This window comes from Abramis brama (genome assembly GCF_963993115.1).
Source record: "Abramis brama genome assembly, chromosome: 23".
Classification (NCBI taxonomy): domain Eukaryota; kingdom Metazoa; phylum Chordata; class Actinopteri; order Cypriniformes; family Leuciscidae; genus Abramis; species Abramis brama.
Genome location: NC_139985.1, coordinates 12,492,441 through 12,513,067, shown reverse-complemented (window position 1 = coordinate 12,513,067; position 20,627 = coordinate 12,492,441). Strand labels below are relative to the sequence as shown.

At 37.8% G+C, this 20,627-nt stretch overlaps 2 protein-coding genes across 2 annotated transcripts; one reads left to right on the top strand and one right to left on the bottom strand.

Moving 5' to 3' along the window:
* The first annotated feature begins 647 nt into the window (after positions 1 to 647).
* On the top strand, positions 648 to 6,955 carry maf1a (MAF1 homolog, negative regulator of RNA polymerase III a). Its single transcript, XM_084101349.1, has 7 exons — positions 648 to 1,057; positions 1,527 to 1,655; positions 1,782 to 1,944; positions 4,081 to 4,202; positions 4,308 to 4,427; positions 5,088 to 5,192; positions 5,440 to 6,955. The coding sequence occupies exons 1-7, from the start codon at positions 975 to 977 to the stop codon at positions 5,462 to 5,464; spliced, it is 747 nt and encodes a 248-aa protein (XP_083957475.1). The 5' UTR covers positions 648 to 974; the 3' UTR covers positions 5,465 to 6,955.
* Positions 6,956 to 7,065: 110 nt separating this feature from the next.
* On the bottom strand, positions 7,066 to 11,683 carry trib3 (tribbles pseudokinase 3). Its single transcript, XM_084101348.1, has 4 exons — positions 10,871 to 11,683; positions 9,700 to 9,987; positions 9,292 to 9,584; positions 7,066 to 8,550 (listed from the first exon to the last, which is right to left on the bottom strand). Exons 2-4 carry the CDS (start codon positions 9,985 to 9,987, stop codon positions 8,088 to 8,090), a joined length of 1,044 nt encoding a protein of 347 aa, XP_083957474.1. The 5' UTR covers positions 10,871 to 11,683; the 3' UTR covers positions 7,066 to 8,087.
* Positions 11,684 to 20,627: the final 8,944 nt, after the last annotated feature.

Here is a 20,627-nt window from a genome sequence, read left to right as displayed (position 1 = left end):
TACTGCAAAAGGTTGAAAAACAGGGCAAGAGATCTGAGGCCATTCCTCCACACTGAGTGTCTCCAGATCCTTCAGATTCTGAGGTCCATGCTGGTGGACTCTATTTCAGCTCATTCCACAGGTTTTTTTTTAACGATATTTGTGGACCCACTGTATGCATTTCCTCAGTATGATTCTGAGAAAAGGGGAAACGATATTAAACTCCAAGCCATTAGGTGGCGGTAAACATGTAGCACTTGTATCACTATGACATCCTGACCCCATACCCCCCTCCCCCCACCAAAAAAAAAACAAAAAAAAAAACAGGAAATAGACAAGTAACTGCGTATTACTGCGACCGAAAACTGCAACACGAACCCTCGTCCTCTGCTGTTGTTATTCTTCCACGCAAATAGACAACCATAACCCGAGGATTAAGGCTTTTATAAGCCTTGGAATTCTCCTCAAGTTCTGATTCAATAGCTGGGATGCATAATTTCCCTCTAAATTTTAGCTTGTTTAATGGCAGGTATTGGAAATTTCACAGTAAAAAGGAAGAGATATTTATTAGACATAGAAGTCCATTAAGCAACAGGCGAAGATTATTTACGAGATCGTAAGAATCTGCAAGGGAGGCTTGATTTTGTCTGTGTGTGTTTTGTTTTTTTACATTTGAAGGTAACCGTTAATAGAGAGCTGTTTTTTCTCGAAATTGAGAGATTTTTAAAGGTGCTTCTGTAGGGGACATCGAAGTTGAGGTTATTCGGTTTTAATCCAGTATTGGCTAGTTGTTTCTTATTAATAATTTTCGGTTTGTGCCGTATATTCTCCAAACTAACGTGCTAATCATTGTTTAGGTTTGGTTTAACGGCACAATAACTGGTCGATGGTTGTTTATGAAAGAGACTGACATCTAGTGTTAGTAAAGAGTTGTTGCAGTTCCGTCTATATACATATATATATTATAATATATATATATTATAGTTGAATAAACCATGAAGCTCCTGGAAAACTCAAGTTTTGAGGCCATGAACAGTCTGCTCACTATTGAAACGGGAGACAGTAAGATAATTGGACGGTAAGTGCTGAAAACTCGCTTTTATAAGTTCAAACTAAGAAAAGTGACATCCTTTCGAAAAACATTTGCCTATCTGAACACTGTCAGATCACATAAAGAGGAACTGAGTAAAGAACATGTTATTCACTCTGTTCTGGTAACTTACCTGATAGCACACGTGCATCACGGAGAAACGTCTATTTGATGTGCTTGTTTATCTAGAAGATGTATTGTTTAGAGTGTTTGCTCATCTGCAATACATCTATAGGACGTTTCCTGACAAATATACGCATAGAAAATGTCTTTAAGATGTTTGTGATTTAGAATGTATGTAGAACTGACATCTTAAAGACGTCTATCAGATGTTAGTAAACAGCAGATGCTTTCCAGATGAAGTGATCTTTAACAGACATCTGGCAGACGTACGTGTCCTATCTGTTTTTGCATTATTTTATGATTGAAGTCTGTCACTGTTGTGATGTGTTTACAGTATTGAGAGCTACTCCTGTAAGATGGCTGGTGACGACAAGCAGATGTTTAAGCAGTTTTGTCAGGAGGGGCAGCCACACGTGCTGGAGGCTCTGTCTCCTCCGCAGAGCTCTGGAATCAGCCCCAACAAGTAAGTCCAAGTCTTTTCCAGATGTATCGATAAGCATTTCACAGTCATCAACCCTCTCAGTTATACACTGTACAAATATCTTCCAGAAGGTCATTGCGTGTTGATCGAAATATGTTGTGCTTTCAGACTGAGTCAGAGTTTGGATGATGGGGAGGGTCCTCTCTCGGACAAGTGCAGCAGAAAGACTCTCTTTTACTTGATCGCCACACTCAATGAATCCTTCCGGCCAGACTATGACTTCAGCCGCACCAAAGGCCATGATTTCAGCAAGGAGCCCAGTGTTAATTGGGTAATTTTGACATGATCAAATAATAATAGTAATACCTGCCACCCTACAAAGATAAGGCAGATATGTATATATATATATATATATATATATATATATATATATATATAATACACACACACACACACACACACACACACATATACATCTGCCTTATCTTTGTAGGGTGGCAGGTATTACTATTATTATTAACATATATCCCCAGTCAAGAAAATTCGCTGTTTGGATTTAAATAGGCAAATGCTTAAGAGTCTACAACTGGATCATTATTGCGGTCATTATTATTTTTCTAACATGTTATGTTTTTGGCAACAGTTCTTCTAAGCCTAATTAATGGACTGTGTTGCTTTTCCTTTCTTAAACAACCTTGTAGAAATTTGTTTTAGGAATTTATTTATTTATTTCCATCAAGAGGTGCATACATTTTTGGTCAAGATCTTGTATTGTCAATTCAAGAGACAGGTACTCTGTAAAGTCCACTCCATCACATCCCAAAGACTTTCAATGAATTCAAGGTCTGGCCAATTCATGTGTGAAAATGATTCTTCATGCTCCCTCCCATCCATTCTTTAACAATTTGAGCCTGATGAATCTTGACATTGTCATCGTGATATATGGCCATAATGTGTCTTCCTACATGGTTGTTTAAGAAATTAAAAGCTACACATTCTATCAATTTGGGTTAGAAGAACTGTTGCCACACACATTAAATGCTAGAAACATAATAATCAGTGCAAATATGATCCAATCATATGGCGCTTTTCCATTACCAGTACCAGCTCGCCTCGGCTCGCTTTTCGCTCCGTTTTCCATTGCAGATAGTACCTCCACAATAGTACCTGGTCGTCATGGCGACGCCGCAGGAAACTGCCGTGACTTAATCTTTTACGCGAGACGCGCAAGACACACCTGCTACCCACACACACAGGACAATGGAGGAAATTGAGTGTATGCTGTTTTTGGATGTTTTTGCTGTTTTTTTATTCAGGATACTCCGTCTAGCGTGTGCAATGATGACGCAGTGAATAGTGACGATTCTCTCTGACCAATCAGCAGTCTGCCGTGTTTTCACGTCACATTTTAGTATCGCCTCCGCTCGCTTAGAACCTCGCCGGAGGTGGTACGAAAAAAAGTACCTGGAAGCAGGTACAGGTACAAATTTTACACAGTGGAAAACCAAACAGAGCCGAGTCGAGCCAAGCTGAGGCGAGCTGGTACTCTTTAGTGGAAAAGCGCCAATAGACTCTTAAAGAGTTAGTTCACCCAAAAATGAAAATTCTGTCAGTAATTACTCACCCTCATTTTTGATGAAATCGGAGAGCTGGCTCACTCCTTCATAGGCTTCTATGTAATCGATATCTGCCATCCCATAAAAGTTAGTAAAGACATTGTTAAAATAGTCCAGTTGACTACAGTGGCTCAACCTTAGGTTTATCAAGTGACGAGAATACTTTTTGTACTAAAAACAAAACAAAAATAACGACTTTATTCAACTATTCGTTTTCTTCTGTGTGGGCCTCTGAGTGAGTTCACGTAGTGTAACAGAGCAGCGCTTCTGTGTTGTACGTCAGAACGTAGGCTCACTATTGGCCGACGCTGGTCGTGTGTGATGCTGGCCAATAGTGAGCCTGCATTCTGATGTACAACCCAGAAGCGCTGCTCTGTTACACTACGTGAACTCACTCAGAGGTCAGAAAATGAATAGTTGAATAAAGTCTTATTTTAGTTATTTTTGCGCACAAAAAGTATTGTCATCGCTTGATAAACCTAAGGTTGAGCCACTGTAGTCACTTGGACTATTTTAACGATGTCTTTACTAACTTTTCTGGGATGGCAGATATCGATTACCTAGCTGTCTTATGAGTGAGCCAGCTCTCAGATTTCATCAAAAATATCTTAATTTGTGTTCTGAAGATGAACGAAAGTCTTACAGGGTTGGAACAACATGAGTGTGAGTAATTACTGACAGAATTTTAATTTTTTAACTAACCATTTAAGGATTTAAATCCAAACAGTGACTTTTTTTTTGGCCGGGCAGTGTATACATATCAATTTAAATCAGTCATGATTTATCAATTTAAATCAGTCATGTTCAACACGATGAAAACAAGGTTCATTAAATGGTTAATTTTTGCGCAGGTGTTTAATGCAGTGAACAGCAGTTTGTCTGCTGCTGCGGGCGAGGCGTACAGTCACCTACAGCCTCAGTTATGGGAAGCGCTGGACAAGGAGATCAGCCTTGCTGAATGTGACATATACAGGTAGATATACTGCTTTCAAAACCCATGTAGTGGTGTTTGTTTGAATAATAACATCATTCAGTTGTGATGCATGTTCATTCAAGTTCTGATTGGATTCTGTGACAGTTACAATCCTGACCTGGATTCAGACCCATATGGGGAAGAAGGCAACCTGTGGTCCTTCAACTACTTCTTTTATAACAAAAGACTGAAGAGGATTGTGTTCTTCACATGCCGTTCTGTCAGGTGAGGGTCTTTATGTCAGAGATAAAGCAATTCAGCATTAATGTATGAAAAAGGTATCAGATTTTTTATTTTATTTTTTGTGAATAAATTAATACTTTTATTCAGCAAGGACACATTAAAGTGACAGTAAGACATTTATAATGTTACAAAAAATCAATTTCAAATAAACTTTCTATTTATCAAAGAATCCTGACAAAATGTATCATGGTTTCCACAAAAATAAGCAGCATAACTGTTTTCAATATTGATGATAATAAGAAATAGTTCTTGAGCACCAAATCAGCATATTTAGAATGATTTCTGAAGGATCATGTGACGCTAAACACTGGAAAATTCTGCTTGTCCATCACTGGAATAAATTACATTTTAAAAATAGAAAACAGTTATTTTAATTTGTAATCATTTCTCTCATTATTACAGTTTTTACTGTATTTTTGATCGAATGAATGCAGCCTTAGCGAGCATAAGAGATTTATTTCAAAAACATCTTACATACCTTTTAAATGATAGTGTGTATATATATATATATATATATATATACACACAATACATTTTGTGCTATTATTCTAATTTTATTAAATATCTTATGAATCTCAGGCTCAGCAGGTCCAACCTGAAAACATTTCAATGACCTTTGACTTCTGTGTATTTGTCCTTTAGTCTTTTCATGGCTCCACGAGACTCTGGCATCGGCACCGAATTGGATCTGGAATTGGATGAGGGCAGCTATGAGGAAGAGGAAGAGGGGAACATGGATGAAGAGAGGTGAGGAACATTATTATTTGTTTATCACTTCTCCAGGAAGTACTGCATCACGAACACCCACACTCTTGCTTTATCTTCATTATGATTTGACTGCCAAATGACTGCAAATACACCACGTGGTTTCAGTGTGTTTGCTAGTGAATGGTTAAAAGCCAAAAGTAACATTGCAGTGTATCTAAAGACAGTATTACTCTGATATTACCAGCCTTTCATTTCATTAGTGATAGATTGATTGATTTTTCCTCAGGTATGGTGCACTGTGTGCCTGGTGAAGCCCTCATCCCTGTCCTCTGAAGACCACAATCTCTTGCCTGAGTTTTTATGCCTGTTATTCTTTTCTGTTTCTTATGTGTTCAATTTTATATTGTTGGTCATTTCTTAGGAATGGAGAGATGTTGTAATCCAGAGATTTTCAAGTGCTGTTTATCGCACTTTAACATTTTCCTTTACTTCATTGCATTCACTCTGACACCGGACTTTGAGGGAACCAGTGTGATGTATGTTGGGATATTTTTACTGTCTTGTTTTTTTTTATCTCCAAAGAGGTCTTTTTTGTTTATTTGTCTGTTGAATTGTGCAGGTTTTATTCTCCCTCTCTTTTTCCAACCCTGTTCAATATTTCCAGTGGTTTTTATGTCTCCATACATGTCACAGTATTTCCACTAGGTGGCATATTTCAACATCTCATCATCTTTACTCTGCTAGCATTTTGAGCATTAAGTGAAATAAAATGAAGAGATTGTAAGTCATAGTTCACATTTAAATATTTAAATCCAGTTTCCATATTTTTTTAGGCCTACACATGCTCATAACTCATAACTTTTTTTCTATAAATGATAATAGAACTAAATATTCATGTTTGTTTTTATGACTTAATACATTTTCCTGTAACTTTTTTTTGCCTAACAGCACAAACGTTGCCCAGTAGATTTATTAATGTTGACCTACTGATCAACTTCCCTTTTTAGTTTCGGCCCAAAAGCTAAAAGTAAAATTTTTATAAAGCTTTTTATTTTTTGTTGCTAGTTTTTATTTGGATTTCGCAACTTTTGTGAGGTGTATAATGTGAAGTGAACATTGCAGTTTCACTTTCTTTCGTGAAGACCTGCTTGTGGTGAATGATTTTACGTTGTCTGACAATACATTAGACCATAGAGGCAAAAATTCTCTTCATATTCTTTGCTGTTTATTTTGTTGATCTAAAATGATTTTGTGGAAAGATATTACGGTAGATATTATGACCTATAAGAGTGGGTGTCACTGAACGTTATTGCATCCCGTTTGACAGCGAACAGCTTGATGTTGAAAGAATTTGTTTGATCAGTTTCATCTACAGTGGCTTGAATAATACCTCCTCGTGATGAGCTCTGTAGTTCGTATTATCCACTGTTGTGTTGGAGGGCCTCTTGAATATCTGGCCATATGTGGTGAAGTCACAATATTTCTGAATTCCTTTTCCATTTTAGATTTGACTGTGACCCATCTATGTTTGTAATTTCAAACACTTTGATATATTACAGAGTTGAGCCAGTATAAGAACAGAGAGAGATGCAAGATCACTTTTGCTGTTAACTGCATACATTATTTCTACAAATGTTTTTAGAGTATAGTCCTACAAAAGTACCAGGATGAGCCCAACTGGATGCAGATTAATGCATTAACATGTCCTTCTTGGCAGCTTAAAACATTTGTATAAATTTCCTTTTAAAGAGCATTTGCGTTATTTCCAAAATGCTGTGTCAAATAAATATCTACTGACTTAATGTGCACTGATTCTTTTATTGAAAAAAACCTTGCTGGGCTCCAAAAGTACTGCTGTACAGTTCTAGTCTAGTCACATCTAGTAATGAATCATTAACTAGCAGCAAAGCAATACAGTATCATTTTTCATTTTATTTGTACTGGCAACAACAAAATACTTGTTTGTGGGTTCGTCACCCCTTGAAACAACAACACATGTAGTGTCCACTTCTCTTTTCTAGTAACAAAAAGATATCTACAAAATGACAAGTATTTTAACGAGAAAAAAAAAAAAGGGTCAAAGCATTGCATGCAGGCATCACAAACGATAACATATGTAAAGCCTTTGTTTAGCTTGACAGGCACACCTCTTAACCATTATATGGACGTTTCCTGTGGCGCATGACGTGCTCCACTTCCCTTCAGGGTCAAACCTGCTCTACAGCACAAATACATAGTTTAACAGACATTTACAAAAGAGAATCGCAGAAAACAGAACCCTTTTGAATTCTTCACATGAAAAGGAAACATGAGCACTTGTGCTAACCCGTTGCAGATACATGCGCTCAGAGGAAACTCGAATCTTTGGTACTTCAAAGTCCAAATCTAACAACATCAGCTGTTTTACTGGAAAAAAAGGCACTTTAAATAGTCAAATCTGTGTTTTCCACTGCAAAAATATGTAAACAGTACATAAAGGCACGAAGTGTGCATCAAGTATACCAGGAATTAAGTTAGAGGTACTTTAATTTACACAACATGGTTGTACAATGGGAAATCCATGCACTGATTAGACAATACTGATGTTAAAATTGTGTGCACGAGCCTCGTGATTTACTGTGCTGTGAACGAACGTCTGCTAGGAAAGAGTTTTTAGCAGCAGCACTTTGCACTCGGTGTGTAATTTTCTTGAAGAGATCACCACAAATGGATATTTTCAGGAGGTAAGAAACAGTCACTTCTGTTTGTAAAGACTACGAGGTCAGTCTCTGGCCTGTCCCGAACACCTCAGCAGTTTCTCACTGCTGTAAACCACAGTTTATGGAATCTGTTCCATCCGATGCCCTTGAGCTCTGCATACCTTATGAGGTAAAATCTCGCTCTTCATAGAGTCCACTCCCCCTGATTGTGGGTAAACAGAATGAAGAATGCTCATTAATGGTCTCCAGTCTCATTCGGTTCGAAATCGGGGACCACCTGATCCGTCGAGTGTCTGGTGCTGGAGTACTGGCTGAGGGATACGTTGTTGTTACAGTGGAGCCACGGGTGGAGAAGTATATCTCCAGCCTCAAGCCTCTCTGAGGGAGATTTCCTCAGCATGCAGTAGACCAGTGACTTAGCCCTGGGTGAAAGAGTCTCCGGGATGGTAAACGCACCCCTGCGAATTTTGCTGAACAGTGCTGTGGGTTCCACGTCCTGAAAAGGGTAACGTCCTACTAGCATGGTGTAGAGAACAACGCCAAGGCTCCATACGTCGGCAGCCTTCCCTGAGTACGAGTGCCTCGAGTTTAAGATCTCCGGGCCCACGTAGGCCGGGCAGCCATGTTTGTCCGTCAGCGAATCATCGTTCCCGTTAAGAAGACAGGAGTCCTCCAGGTTTTGCAAGACAAGCTTTGTTCTGAGGAAACAAAAGAACATCTATCAGTCACCTGATAACCAGGTCCTACGTTAATGAATAGAAAATATTTGACAGATGAGCAAGATAAGGTAAAACCTATGCACAGTTTGGAACTAGTACAGATATAAATATATATATATATTAAAATATTATATTTTAATTTAGTTATACATTGTAACAATATATTATACATTTTATAATTATTTTACTTTATTTTTTTAATAGTAAATTTTAAAAAAAATATTAACATCTGTTTATTTCTGAATAGTATATATTTAAAATTTAACAACTTTGTCAAGTTAGAATGCACCGATATTAAGTGGATTATTTTCATGCCATGACTGATAAATGACCAATATAAAGGTCTATAATGTTCAAATAAATTTCAAAAAAATAAATAAAAATCATTTGAAATACTACATACTACTTTAGGCATTACATCATTATAATATACAGTATATAAAACGGATATTCATTTTGAGATTTGCTAAAGATTACAATAAATAATATTATTAAATTATGAGTACTTTGTTGGTGTCAGATGACAACAAAAGGTAGGCTAATAAAAAAAAATAGTGAAAATGAGCACCCACGATTAATTATTGGCCAGTTTAGATTGAATAATGTCCGGGGAAAAAGATTATATTTGCTTTTTGTCATCGAATATCATGCATCCCTACTATCAAGAGCTGATATGACTTGACTAACTAGCAATTTAAAAAATGTAATTGAGTTACTGACCTCTGTGGATCGGTGAACACAAACTTGCGCAGTTTAAGGTCTCTTAAAATGACGCCGTTCTCGTGACAGTGCGTGACCGCGGCTGCCATCTGTCCGAACAGGCGCACTGCCTCATCCTCCTGCAGCCTCTTACAGGTGCGCACGTACGAGTGCATGTCTCCATAGTTACGCTCGAAGAATATGTACATGTTGTTCTCCCCGAGCACCAGCTCTGAAATCTTGCAGATGTTGCTGTGCGGAAGCAGACGAGTGTAGGGCGCGATGAACTCGTGATACTTCTTTATGGAAAACACCTGAAGGGAACATACCAAAACAAAATGATTATCGATCCTTCATTTTATAAAAGTTCCAGAACTTATATTAATATAAAATATTTCAAATCCACTATCATGAAGAATCTATGCTCACTTTGCATGTGTACTCCTGTTCTGTGACCTGATGAACAGCTCTAAATGTCTGCGCTCCTTCTGTGGCCTCCAACAGGATGTAGGGTCCGATGCGCGAGACGTGGTGCTTCTCGGACCCCGGCTGCTCGAGGGTCTGGGACAGGGGGCGAAGACAGGGTGCGAGACCCGGGGAAGGAGGCTGGCTGAGTCTGCGGCGCTTGCATTTGAAGGTGTCAGTGTTGTGAGAGTCCTCAAAGTCTACTCGCTTCAGTCGGAGTGGAGGTGTAGGTGTTGACAGGTTTATACTCATCTGTGACAAAAACAAGTGAACGTAAGTTCATGACCTTGTGACAGTATAACCTAACATACCATAAATGCTGATTGGATGAAGAATGCAGAGAGCACAATGCACAAAGGTGACATGAAAATGGATCAAATTAGTACATTTGATTATTGCACCACACTTGAACACTCAGTAGCTGTGGGATAATAACTCACACTAACTAACTAAACAAGAATGGGTGGTTCAGTAATGTTGTGTAATGAAAGGAGGTAATTTATAACTATTGAATGGCTATGTGATAAGCAGTGTTGCTTGATCATACTGACTCAAGTTCCTTTCGAAATTCTGTTTGGCGCCTGTGAGTCATTCAAAGTGTTTAAGTTATTACACATTCAAGCGTACGTCATAGAATGACGTATCCCAGTTTCTTCCACTTCACTATTTTTAACTAACTTTTCTATTCAAATAAATAGCCTATTAGTAGAATTTTCTCGTCATAAATTTTAAGACTACATTGAGTAGCTAATCATATGCGGGTACGAGGTTTCAGAACTCGATTCCGATAATGTCGGATTCGAACCCAAATCTCCTGATCAAGCAGTTCTCAGTATATGCGTGAACCACTGCGCCACAACTCACAGTCAAGAAAAGTAGCCTGTAAATTATTACTATTAACAGAATATGCTCAAAAATGCTCAGTGAATAGAATGCGAAGTGCAAGCTGACAGAGTTCAAACAACAATATGCGCAACCTGCAACGCTATGTAAAGTTTAACCACCAAAATGTTTCTCAATACTCGTTTAAATGGGAAAGTAGATCAATAATTGACATTAATCGTAAGGGACCTTGGTTGGAAAGTATGAAGTAGTGATTTCAAGAAGTTAAGGTGACGCTTGAAGTCTGACTTACCTCGCTGCTTTAGACAAAGGACCCGCTCCTCTCCAAAACAGAACAATGAAAACTAGGCGCACTTAGTTGTGTCTACTTGTCAGAGAACATTTCCACCGGGGAAAAACATAAAATATAATGAAATGAACACTGGGAAACTGTCAACTGTAGTCAAGTCTCGGCATAAGAGAGATAATGTTGTCTCCGGTGAATACAGAATAAATATGAGTTGGTTTAAAAGGACGCGCGTGCCTTATACAGTAGTTGATTTGTAAAGAGTCTCCGGTTTCAATGTGTTTTGCAGATATTCGTGCATTTAGCCTCTTTTCATTCGTAATCTTTCTTCTTTATCCTTGAAGTTGAGCAAATTGATACTTGTGAGTCTGGCGGCAACACCAAGAGCTCTTCAGTTGTTGGCACGAATGTCTTTGTTCCTTATTCCCGCTGAATGAACGCGTCCTGAATGGACAATATTTCCTTGGATGTAAGTTTTCACTAAAAGTCCTTTGGTCGGATGAAGTATAAGATAATTCACGATGGGTATCGGACAAATAAAACTTGATAAGCCGCAGTTAAACGTACTTTACTGGAAGTTTTGCGATACGACAAACAAGGAATTGCCTGAAGAAAGTTGAACTAGAGAACACGTCCGAGTCGATGACAGCGTAGAAATTGAATAATTAGTCCTTTAGTTCCTATTTTGTTGCTGCATAAGTAAAGGTCCCTTTAGTAATGAGATCACAAATCAGACGTGGCCCCTCAGCCTGACCGTCCGACTGTAAAGTCTCAATTTGGCTGGGCACGTCTAATATGCTCGGTGTGTTACACCAGCCTGACTCGATGATGCTGTTCTTAGTAAGATTGCGACATGTTGGCTCCGCCCATCGGGTCTGACGACATCTAGTACAGAGCTTCGCAATAGTAGGCACTACTGTTGAAGTTTGCTAGGGCTGGATTTCAAACGTAAAGCGTGGCATTTAATGGAAATGGTTAGTCAGTTTTACACTGTAAACACCTCAGATTTGACCATAATATCTCAACAGTGTCTAAAAGCAGCGAATATTTTTTGTACACATTGTAGTCTGCCATCAATAGGCTATCCTACGATTGAAATTCAACGGCGAGGGAAAATGTACAAAACAATGTGATAGATAGATCTTGTAAATATACATTAAACCAAGCCAGCGAAAACCGTGCTATAGGCTATACGTTAAGTCTGTCATTTTTACTGTTGTGAAGATTAATGCCTCACCCCTGCTGTGTATGACTCAATACCAATGTTTGTGTTGCACATCAAGTGTTTGTCAGGGACAGGGTGACATGCAGCCAGGTGTAAGATATAGAGCAAAATACTAAATAGGAACCCAGCAAATAGGCTATATATTGTTTCTCCTACACATCAATAATATTAAATGGAGAACAAATTAAGACTAAATGTTTCTTTTACCTCAGGTCTCAGAGATGTCTCAAACTGTGCTCAGATTTGCAGATACCAAAAGTCAGACATTTCAATATGAACTTAATAATGATCATGATTTATCAAAACTTTATATCTTTAGTCAAATCAACTTAGATAATGTGGTTCAGATAACAATATTTCGAGTTTCGATTTATTAAATCAATCTCCATTGTATTAACTCAAATTTTTAATTTCAAAGTTTTAAGGCAACCAGGTAACTTACTTTTTTAAGTTAAACAAACAAAATTTTTTATTTTTTTTACAGTGACTATCCATACTGTCCATATTGTTGTTTTGGTCTAATTTGTGTCTATTTTAGGATGCATGTGTCAACTTAAATTAAAAATATAACTTAAATTAAACTAATTTAAACCTGTGAGCAATTCAAATTTCCTCAAGGAAGGCATGTTCAGTGAGCTAATAATATTATACAAAAAAATCCCAACCTATTAAGTTCAGCAACTGCAATTTGTGTTAGACATAACCTTTATTCGATTTCAGCCTGTATTATTGCTGGAGTACTGGTTATTTAGGAAACTGCATGATTATCTTTCTCAGGTGACCTACAGAAAGCAGACTGCAGCGACAAACGCTGTAACCTGAGGCAGAGTGCACCAGTCAGTCAGCATGGATGCCTCCACAGAGCTCATGGTTTCAAGTTGAGTCAGAGGTTTCATGCATGTGTGTGTGTGTGGGTGGAAAGAGGTTTCCTGGGCTGTTCCACCATCAGAGGCCTGAGTGGGAGACCAACCACTCCTTAAAATGGAAACATTTCTGCTGCACAGTGCGTTTTATCGGTCAATCTTGCACCTCTGTTGTCCTCAAGACACCCGATGCAATCGTTCAAAATGAGCTAAATAGTCAGAGAGATATTCAGGGGATTTCTTTGAATGAAATCCTCTGGTTTAACAGCCACAGCTGAGTTATAACATTTTAATATATCACCATCTAAAAGCTAAAAGCGTAGCACAGTTTCTCTCCATGTTGACAGAGAGGGAATTGTGTGGATGAATATGACTCTATTTCCAAGAAATCTCCTTCCTGTCTGTGTCTACACAGATGTCACACATTCTGGATTGAGACATATTGTCACCATGGGAACAAGCAATGTCCTCACAAAGGCTCTGTCTCATCTTGATGGACACTAATGGTGGTTTACCGCCATGGAAGCGCTGGTCCAAAGTGATCAGGAAGTCATGAATTTCCTCCCTGCAGCTTCCACCAGCTGATGACAGCCTTTGGGCAAAAAGGACACATTTGTTCTCTTTATGTCGCAGATGATTTTGATAAGAGACATGCTGACTTATTCGAATTGGCCCTGCATCAGTCTTTCACACACGTAGACACAAATACAGTCAATCGCAGACACGTCGCTGAATTAGCCTAGTTTACGAAAAGGGACAGACCTGTATATCAATGTCTAATTGGATTAGCGGTGTCATCGAGTGGGTTAAGCTGTAAACTCACAGATGTCTCTCTAGAGGACAGGGCTCCACCACTTCCTCAACTAATTGGCTAATCATGTTAACAGCAATACTATAACAGAAACACTTTAAAGAGACTTGAACTTCACTTTGTAACTGTTTTATCCAACAGTTTTTCCCAAAACAGATTAACGTCAATCTGGCAACATTTTATCACCTTGGTTGTTGTATTCATCACGTCAGTTTAATAATGAAATGTCCAATGAGTGCATTTAAAAGTTAATGTAGAACAAAAATTTGTGTACAAACGATTTTCATTTAGAAAGTGCTAATAAATTTCGCAAATAATAACAAAGAAAAAAGAAGCAACACATTGAGTTAAAATGTGACATTTTGAAAAACATATGCCAATAAACTTCACTGTAAAGAAAAGTTGCTGACTTAAAATTTTAAGTACAATCAACTTGGATGTTTAAGTCATTTCAACTTAAATTATATTAAACGGACTTGAAAAAAATGTGTTGAATCTTGAGTTGAGTTGAAAAAACTTGCTTAAAGGATTAGTTCACCCAAAAATGAAAATTCTGTCAGTAATTACTCATCCTCATGTTGTTCCAACCCCGTAAGACCTTCGTTCATCTTCGGAACACAAAATAAGATATTTTTGATTAAATCTGAGAGCTGGATCACTCCTCCATGGCTTCTAAGGGATTGAAACTTGCTGGCTCAGAAAAGTTATTAAAGAGATCGTTAATATAGTCCAAGTGACTACAGTGGCTCAATCTTAAGTTTATCAAGCGATGAGAATACTTTTTGTGCGCAAAAACAAACAAAAATAACGACTTTATTCCACTATTCATTTCCTTCTCTCTGGGCCTCGAGTTAGTTCACATAGTGTTTTAGCGCAGCGCGTCTGTGTTGTACGTCACACGCATCACACACATGACCAGCGTCGGCCAATAGTGAGCCTACTATGCTGAGCTACTGATCAAGTTTACTACATCAGAAAAGTCAAATGGAGATGGTTATGTAACGCAAACGTCAAACTGTATTAGTTTACAAATCCTACACTATGGTAAACACATTTTGAGTTCATAACATATTGTGCAAGTATTTATTAATTCATTTGCGTGAAAGTTAAAGTTGTTGGTGTATTACTGCCACCAGTGGTCATTTCACTTGGAATCGGCAATGAATTGCATTAACGTTTTTGAAGTTTGGAAAAAAATCTTGAGGCATGTTTTTTTTCAATGAGCCTGGGCTGGATGTTATAATCAAGATTAGCATATGCTGAAAGGTAAACATAAAGAAACTCACACCTGAAGTAATCACTAACAATAGATCCAGACTAAGGGAGTGGATTTGTGAGGGGAAGGGGGCGATTCTCATTAAACTTCTCTTCAAAATCAAAATACTCTCCCATCACCATAACAATTATACATCACAGAGCCGTAATTTCTTAGAAGAGTATTGGGCAACTTGAGCTCAAAGAGGAACAAAAAATCTGATATTTCATGATGTTCATTTCTGATTATTAAGCTATATTTTAATGCTAAAAGGCACTGTCTTGAAGATTGTGACACTCTTGCAAATTATTTTAATGAAACCATCATGTGCGCTTTAAAGAGAGATAGAAAGAATGCAGTCAGCAGGTCACTTCTTTTTTCAAGCCTCACTCTGGATCATCCGCAGTGTTTTTGAAAGATTGTGAAAGTCTGAATTCCTCAGCCGTGAGCGGTCTCTCACATAAACAAGTTACTCAGAGCTTTTTAATGGCACATCGAATGGCTTTGTGCTTCTGTTTTTTTCCTTCTTTTTTTCCCCCAAATGGCTTAAAGTGGCTTTAAATGGCTTTGTGGGAGAAAAAAAACGAAAGTGCATTTATAATGTCAGCTCCAATGGTTAAGTCATTTGATTCTCTTAAACTCTTTAACGTTTTTTTGCAGTGTGTATTCAGGGATCCTCTTTATTCCGCTTAAGTTTCCTCTGTGGCCCTCTGTAAACAGATCTCCACCCTATCTTTCTAGATCACAAGTGCAAAGTGGCAAGTCTTTTCATTTCCAGCAGTTAAGCATTCTCTGTGTAGTTGGGCCCAAAAGCCCTATCCGATTTCAAAGCTTAAATGTGTATTGTGTGTGTATTGACTGTATTGACCTCTAAATGGCTCATTAATGGACCAACAAAGAATGAAAGAGTTTCTTTCCGAAATATAGCAACTTTTTTTTCTTCTTGCTTTTTTAATCAACAGTTTTGTCTAATTATCGTGGTGTAATAATATAGTTATACTTTCCCGTCTGGTTTTCTTTGGAATAATTCTTGAATAGGACCTAACGTAAGCATAATTAGCATAATTAGCTAATTTGCATGTCAAACAGTATAACTTAAAAAGATAAGAAATGTTTTATTGTGACAAGAAAAAATTATTACAGACACATTAAACTAAACAGACAGTAGGCCTACAAAACATGGAATTCAAAGATACAAACATACACACATGTATGTATATGAGACATTTTAACTGACATGTCCTCTTAGACTGAAATTGGATTAATGTTGAATATCTTGTGAAACATCAAGAGAGTGCTGACTGAAATGAACAATGCTCACAGGTTCATTACTAATGACCTCAGTCTCAAATGTTTATATTGCGTGTTACCGTCCAGCCGTCTGTTGACTGTAACCACCAGGTCTGGCTGCTCTGGAAGATTTTGTCCTTTTAAGCCTTTGGTCTCTTAATCACTAAGCTATTTTGGCAACAGCTGTTCTGAGACCTGAATAAATTGAATACTTCCGTCTGGACTGGGCTTTGAGTCTCTCTCTCTCTCTCTCGTGTAGACCCCACTTCTCTCTTGAGCACTTGCTGTTGAGCATTAAGGTTACAGTCTTGGCTTGTAATCATGGGCATAATTTGTTTTAAACAGGGACCCTGGCTCACTTGTGGCCTAGGGTTTTTATTCTTAAAAATATGGTTTTAAGCAACTTTGTATTTTTGAGTTGCATGACATTGAGTAGATGATTAAAAAAAACAGTTTTACCTACAATAATCACAATAAAAACTTAATTGAATTCAACCAAATAAGTAAATAAATTTGAGGGAGTACATGCAGTTTGAATGATCATGGCTCTTTAGCTTGTAACCCAAGCTAGCTGACACAGTGATAGATCAAACTCTTAAGTGTCAGATCTAAACATAGTTGTACACAGCCTGTAAGACTGTTGGAAGTAGAGTTGCTGCCGTACCATCCGGCTAATAGTGGATTGCATGATGTACACGCTACACGGTTGATCAGTTAAATATGCAACATGATTAAAAACATCATCATGGAGAGAATTAAAACAATGTCAAAACCTCCAACAAATGCACATGTAGGTAGTCCACAATAATTCTTATAGCGCATCTCTGCATCAGATATGAGATCTTTTAGTTCAAAGAAATACCTCTTGTTTGTGAGGTGACGTGTTTAAAACTTGTTTGATTTGTTGTGCTGTTTATCAGACATTCAACTCACGCTGATAATGATTGACGACCATTTTCTCTGTATGTGTTGCCTGCACTAACTGTAAATGGCACTGTTTTTTTATCTGCTCTCTGTGGCTTAGTCCATTTATGCGTGCCAAGAGCTGGTGCCATTTGCACAGTAATCTTGTGAGTGGGTAGAAACTGGTGCTCAACATGTGGTGGGTGTGTGTGTGTGTGAGAGAGAGAGGGGGAAACAACCATCATTTATTTTAGAACGGCCTGTCTGTTATCTGTTTCCTAGTAGTCTGATAGTAGCATTTACAGTTAGTTAGTTGCACTTTGCAGATGTCATCTAACTTAAAGGACACTATATTTCAGTGTCAGTTCATGTAGTCTTCATCTTCTGATGGCAGGATTGTGATAATGGCGCCTTTTGTTTTATCAGCCTAGAACCAGTAGGCTAACACTGCTAAACAATGTAATAGATTTATATAAAGTTGCATGCAATGAATTACTGATATAGTCCTATAAGTATTATGATTAAGAAGGTGTTTTGAGTGAACCTGCTGAACTAGCAAACAGACTGAGGTTGTGTTATAATTTGCTTAGTCACTGAGGTAGATTGTGGTTTCAAGCAGCTGAAGTACTGCACTAAACCAATAAACAAGAATAAACTGAACACATGCTATAAGACACTATATGCATGTTTCACACTTGGCATCTAACTTTTATCAAATTAACCATGTCTTGAACATTGTGCAACTGGGCAATTAGAATAAATGAATTCCAATTATTTGGAACCTAGACTTGTCTAATACGGTCCTGCTATAAAAATACACTGGTAAATTGAGGCTTCAGCTGAATGTGTGGCAGGCAGTTTGATTGAATGCAAAGGCCAAGCTAACAGGTGCTCTGGGACAAATTTGCTCGCTATGTAGTATCACATATAAGAATTGTGACACAAAATTACCTAATTGATTAACTTCCCATTCTGCTACATAGAAAGTCTCTATTTAGAGGAAATTTAAGCCGAAAGATTACTTAATCTTCCAGCAGACGACACATCGCTTGCCTCAGCAGTTTTCTCAAACTTTTTCAACATAAAATCGAGTCCCTTCCACATTAATGCTGAAGTGATTTGTGTGTGAAATAACCGAAACTCTCCAGAGAGGTTTTGGACTTTATTTAGTATATCAGACAGGGGGCGAAAACAGCGGAAAGTCATAACTGTGCTCACTGAGTCATTTTAATAGTGTCATTCATTTTCTGTGCTATGACCTATTTCTGTAGGTTTCTGTTAGCTGTACCCTTTTTAGATGTTTTCTGAATATACAATCGATTTCCATTTTATTTGAATAAATGACAAAATATGCTGACTAATTACATTTATTCCCATGTATTCTGATAAAAAGGCCTGCATTCTTTTCCATTGATCATTTTCACTTTCCAGTGTTCTCAGAAGCAGAAGTCTTGTATATATAGTCAATAGATAGCTATAGATATAAACAATGTATTATTTAAGTATTTTGAGAGTGCAGAGACTGACGTCAATTACATCATTCTGTAAATTCGCTCAAATGAAGCAATAAGCTCCAAGAAGCTGTGGTTTACAGTGAATTTAAAACAGCGAAGTGACATTGTTAGTCACCACGTGAAGAAGAGGGCCTAAAACCCCCTTAGCTGTTCTAAATTCACTGTAAACCACAGCTTCTCAGGGCTTTGCTTTTATAAAACAGTTACCTGGCAAGGTTTCATAAAATAAACACTCAGACACAAAAATGTAATGGTATTGATAAAAAATACTTTTCTTCCACCAAGCAATAGTTCTTCAGACGTGGATTGTTTGCCAAGGTACACAGTAATACTGAAGTAATGCGGTCACGGGTGTATGTTTGTTGAGTAATTTACAATGGCCTCCAATGTGACTCAACCAATCATAATCAAGGACCGGAATCCATTTATTAACTGTTATTTTGGCACGATCGCCTGTTTTTTAGTGGTTCATAAGTTTATTGTTAAACATTTCCCTATGGAGAAAATGAATGGTTTTTTTTTTTTTTTGGAACCCAACTGTTGCACTCTATAGTGGTGAATGGGAGAGAAAGAATAAAGAAAATATGCTTTTTATATTTCCATTTGCTTCAATAGCAAAAGAAAAAAAGAGACAATGATAGAATTTCCACAACTTTCTAAAACAGAAAGGGACTCCCTTAAACCCAGATGTTACAAAAGCCCTGTGATCAAGATGAGCTGTTTCAAAAGGCTTTCTGAGATCAAGATAATTGGTGTGGTGTATGCGGTAAGGTTTTCCTTGAAATCACAAGCACTCTTAGCCAGAGGCATCTCCTTGTTTCTGTTTCTTGCAGAAAGTGATAAATGAACTCAACACGGAGTTGAAAAGTCAAACAATGTGTTCTCTCTCTGCCATTATATAGAAGAGCAAGCACATGACTGTTAAGAAACTGCAGGCGTGGGTTATTCTCTTTGTCAGACTCTTGGACGAGTCAACCACAGTTTCTTACTTCATTATTTTACAAGGCATTAGAAATGTGCATGTATTTGTTTAATACTCAATACAATACAGAACAACCTCATGATTGTTTTTGTAAAGCTGCAGACCTTGTGAAAGTATAATCAGTATAGTGTTATATTATATATCAATATGATTACTTTGTTTTACTGAGAATATAACAGACTTGCAATAAATGCAATAAATCCCGCAAAACTGGTCCTGTTTATATCATATTCAGATGCTTTCATGAGCCACTGCTGTACGGTTATATTGAGCGAGACGCATTGCAAATTCCATCCCACTCCCAGACACGTAAGCAGCTTTTTTGAGTCAGCTCTGTTTCTCTCTGAATCACATGCCTTTCATAATATATGTGATGAAACCAGAGGCCAAATGGAATGAGTCAAACATTGCTTGACATTAAAGTTTAAAGAGAGAGAAAGAGAGACAGGAAAAGACAGAAAACAAGGTGAAGAGAGAAGGAAAGTGTACAAGTTTATGCTCAATTCCCTCAACAGCCGTCGTTGTCACAGTTACAGCCCTGCTTAACCCCACTGAGATGAGGAGCATGGGAGGCTTTCACAAGCAATCCCATCATCATTAATTGCCACTGTCCCTCGACACTTTATCTCATGTTTTCCCCTGCCTCTTCTTTTGCTTCCTCATGCAGCTGGGCAAAAAGCGAAAGCGCAGTCTTTTCCTAATTATGAAATGAATTTGAAATGTTTCAAGTTAATTATTTTGGAAGGATTTAAACATTAACTCATTCCCCACAGAATCTTTTTTAGCCAATGCCAGCCGTAGGTTGAGTTTTGTCTTTCTGACTGAACTTTGAATTCCAGTCTGTGAGACCACAAAGGTTCAGCACAACGTAGCTCATGTGATTGCTCTTCACGCCCCAGTGACCAGCATTAGTGAAGGCA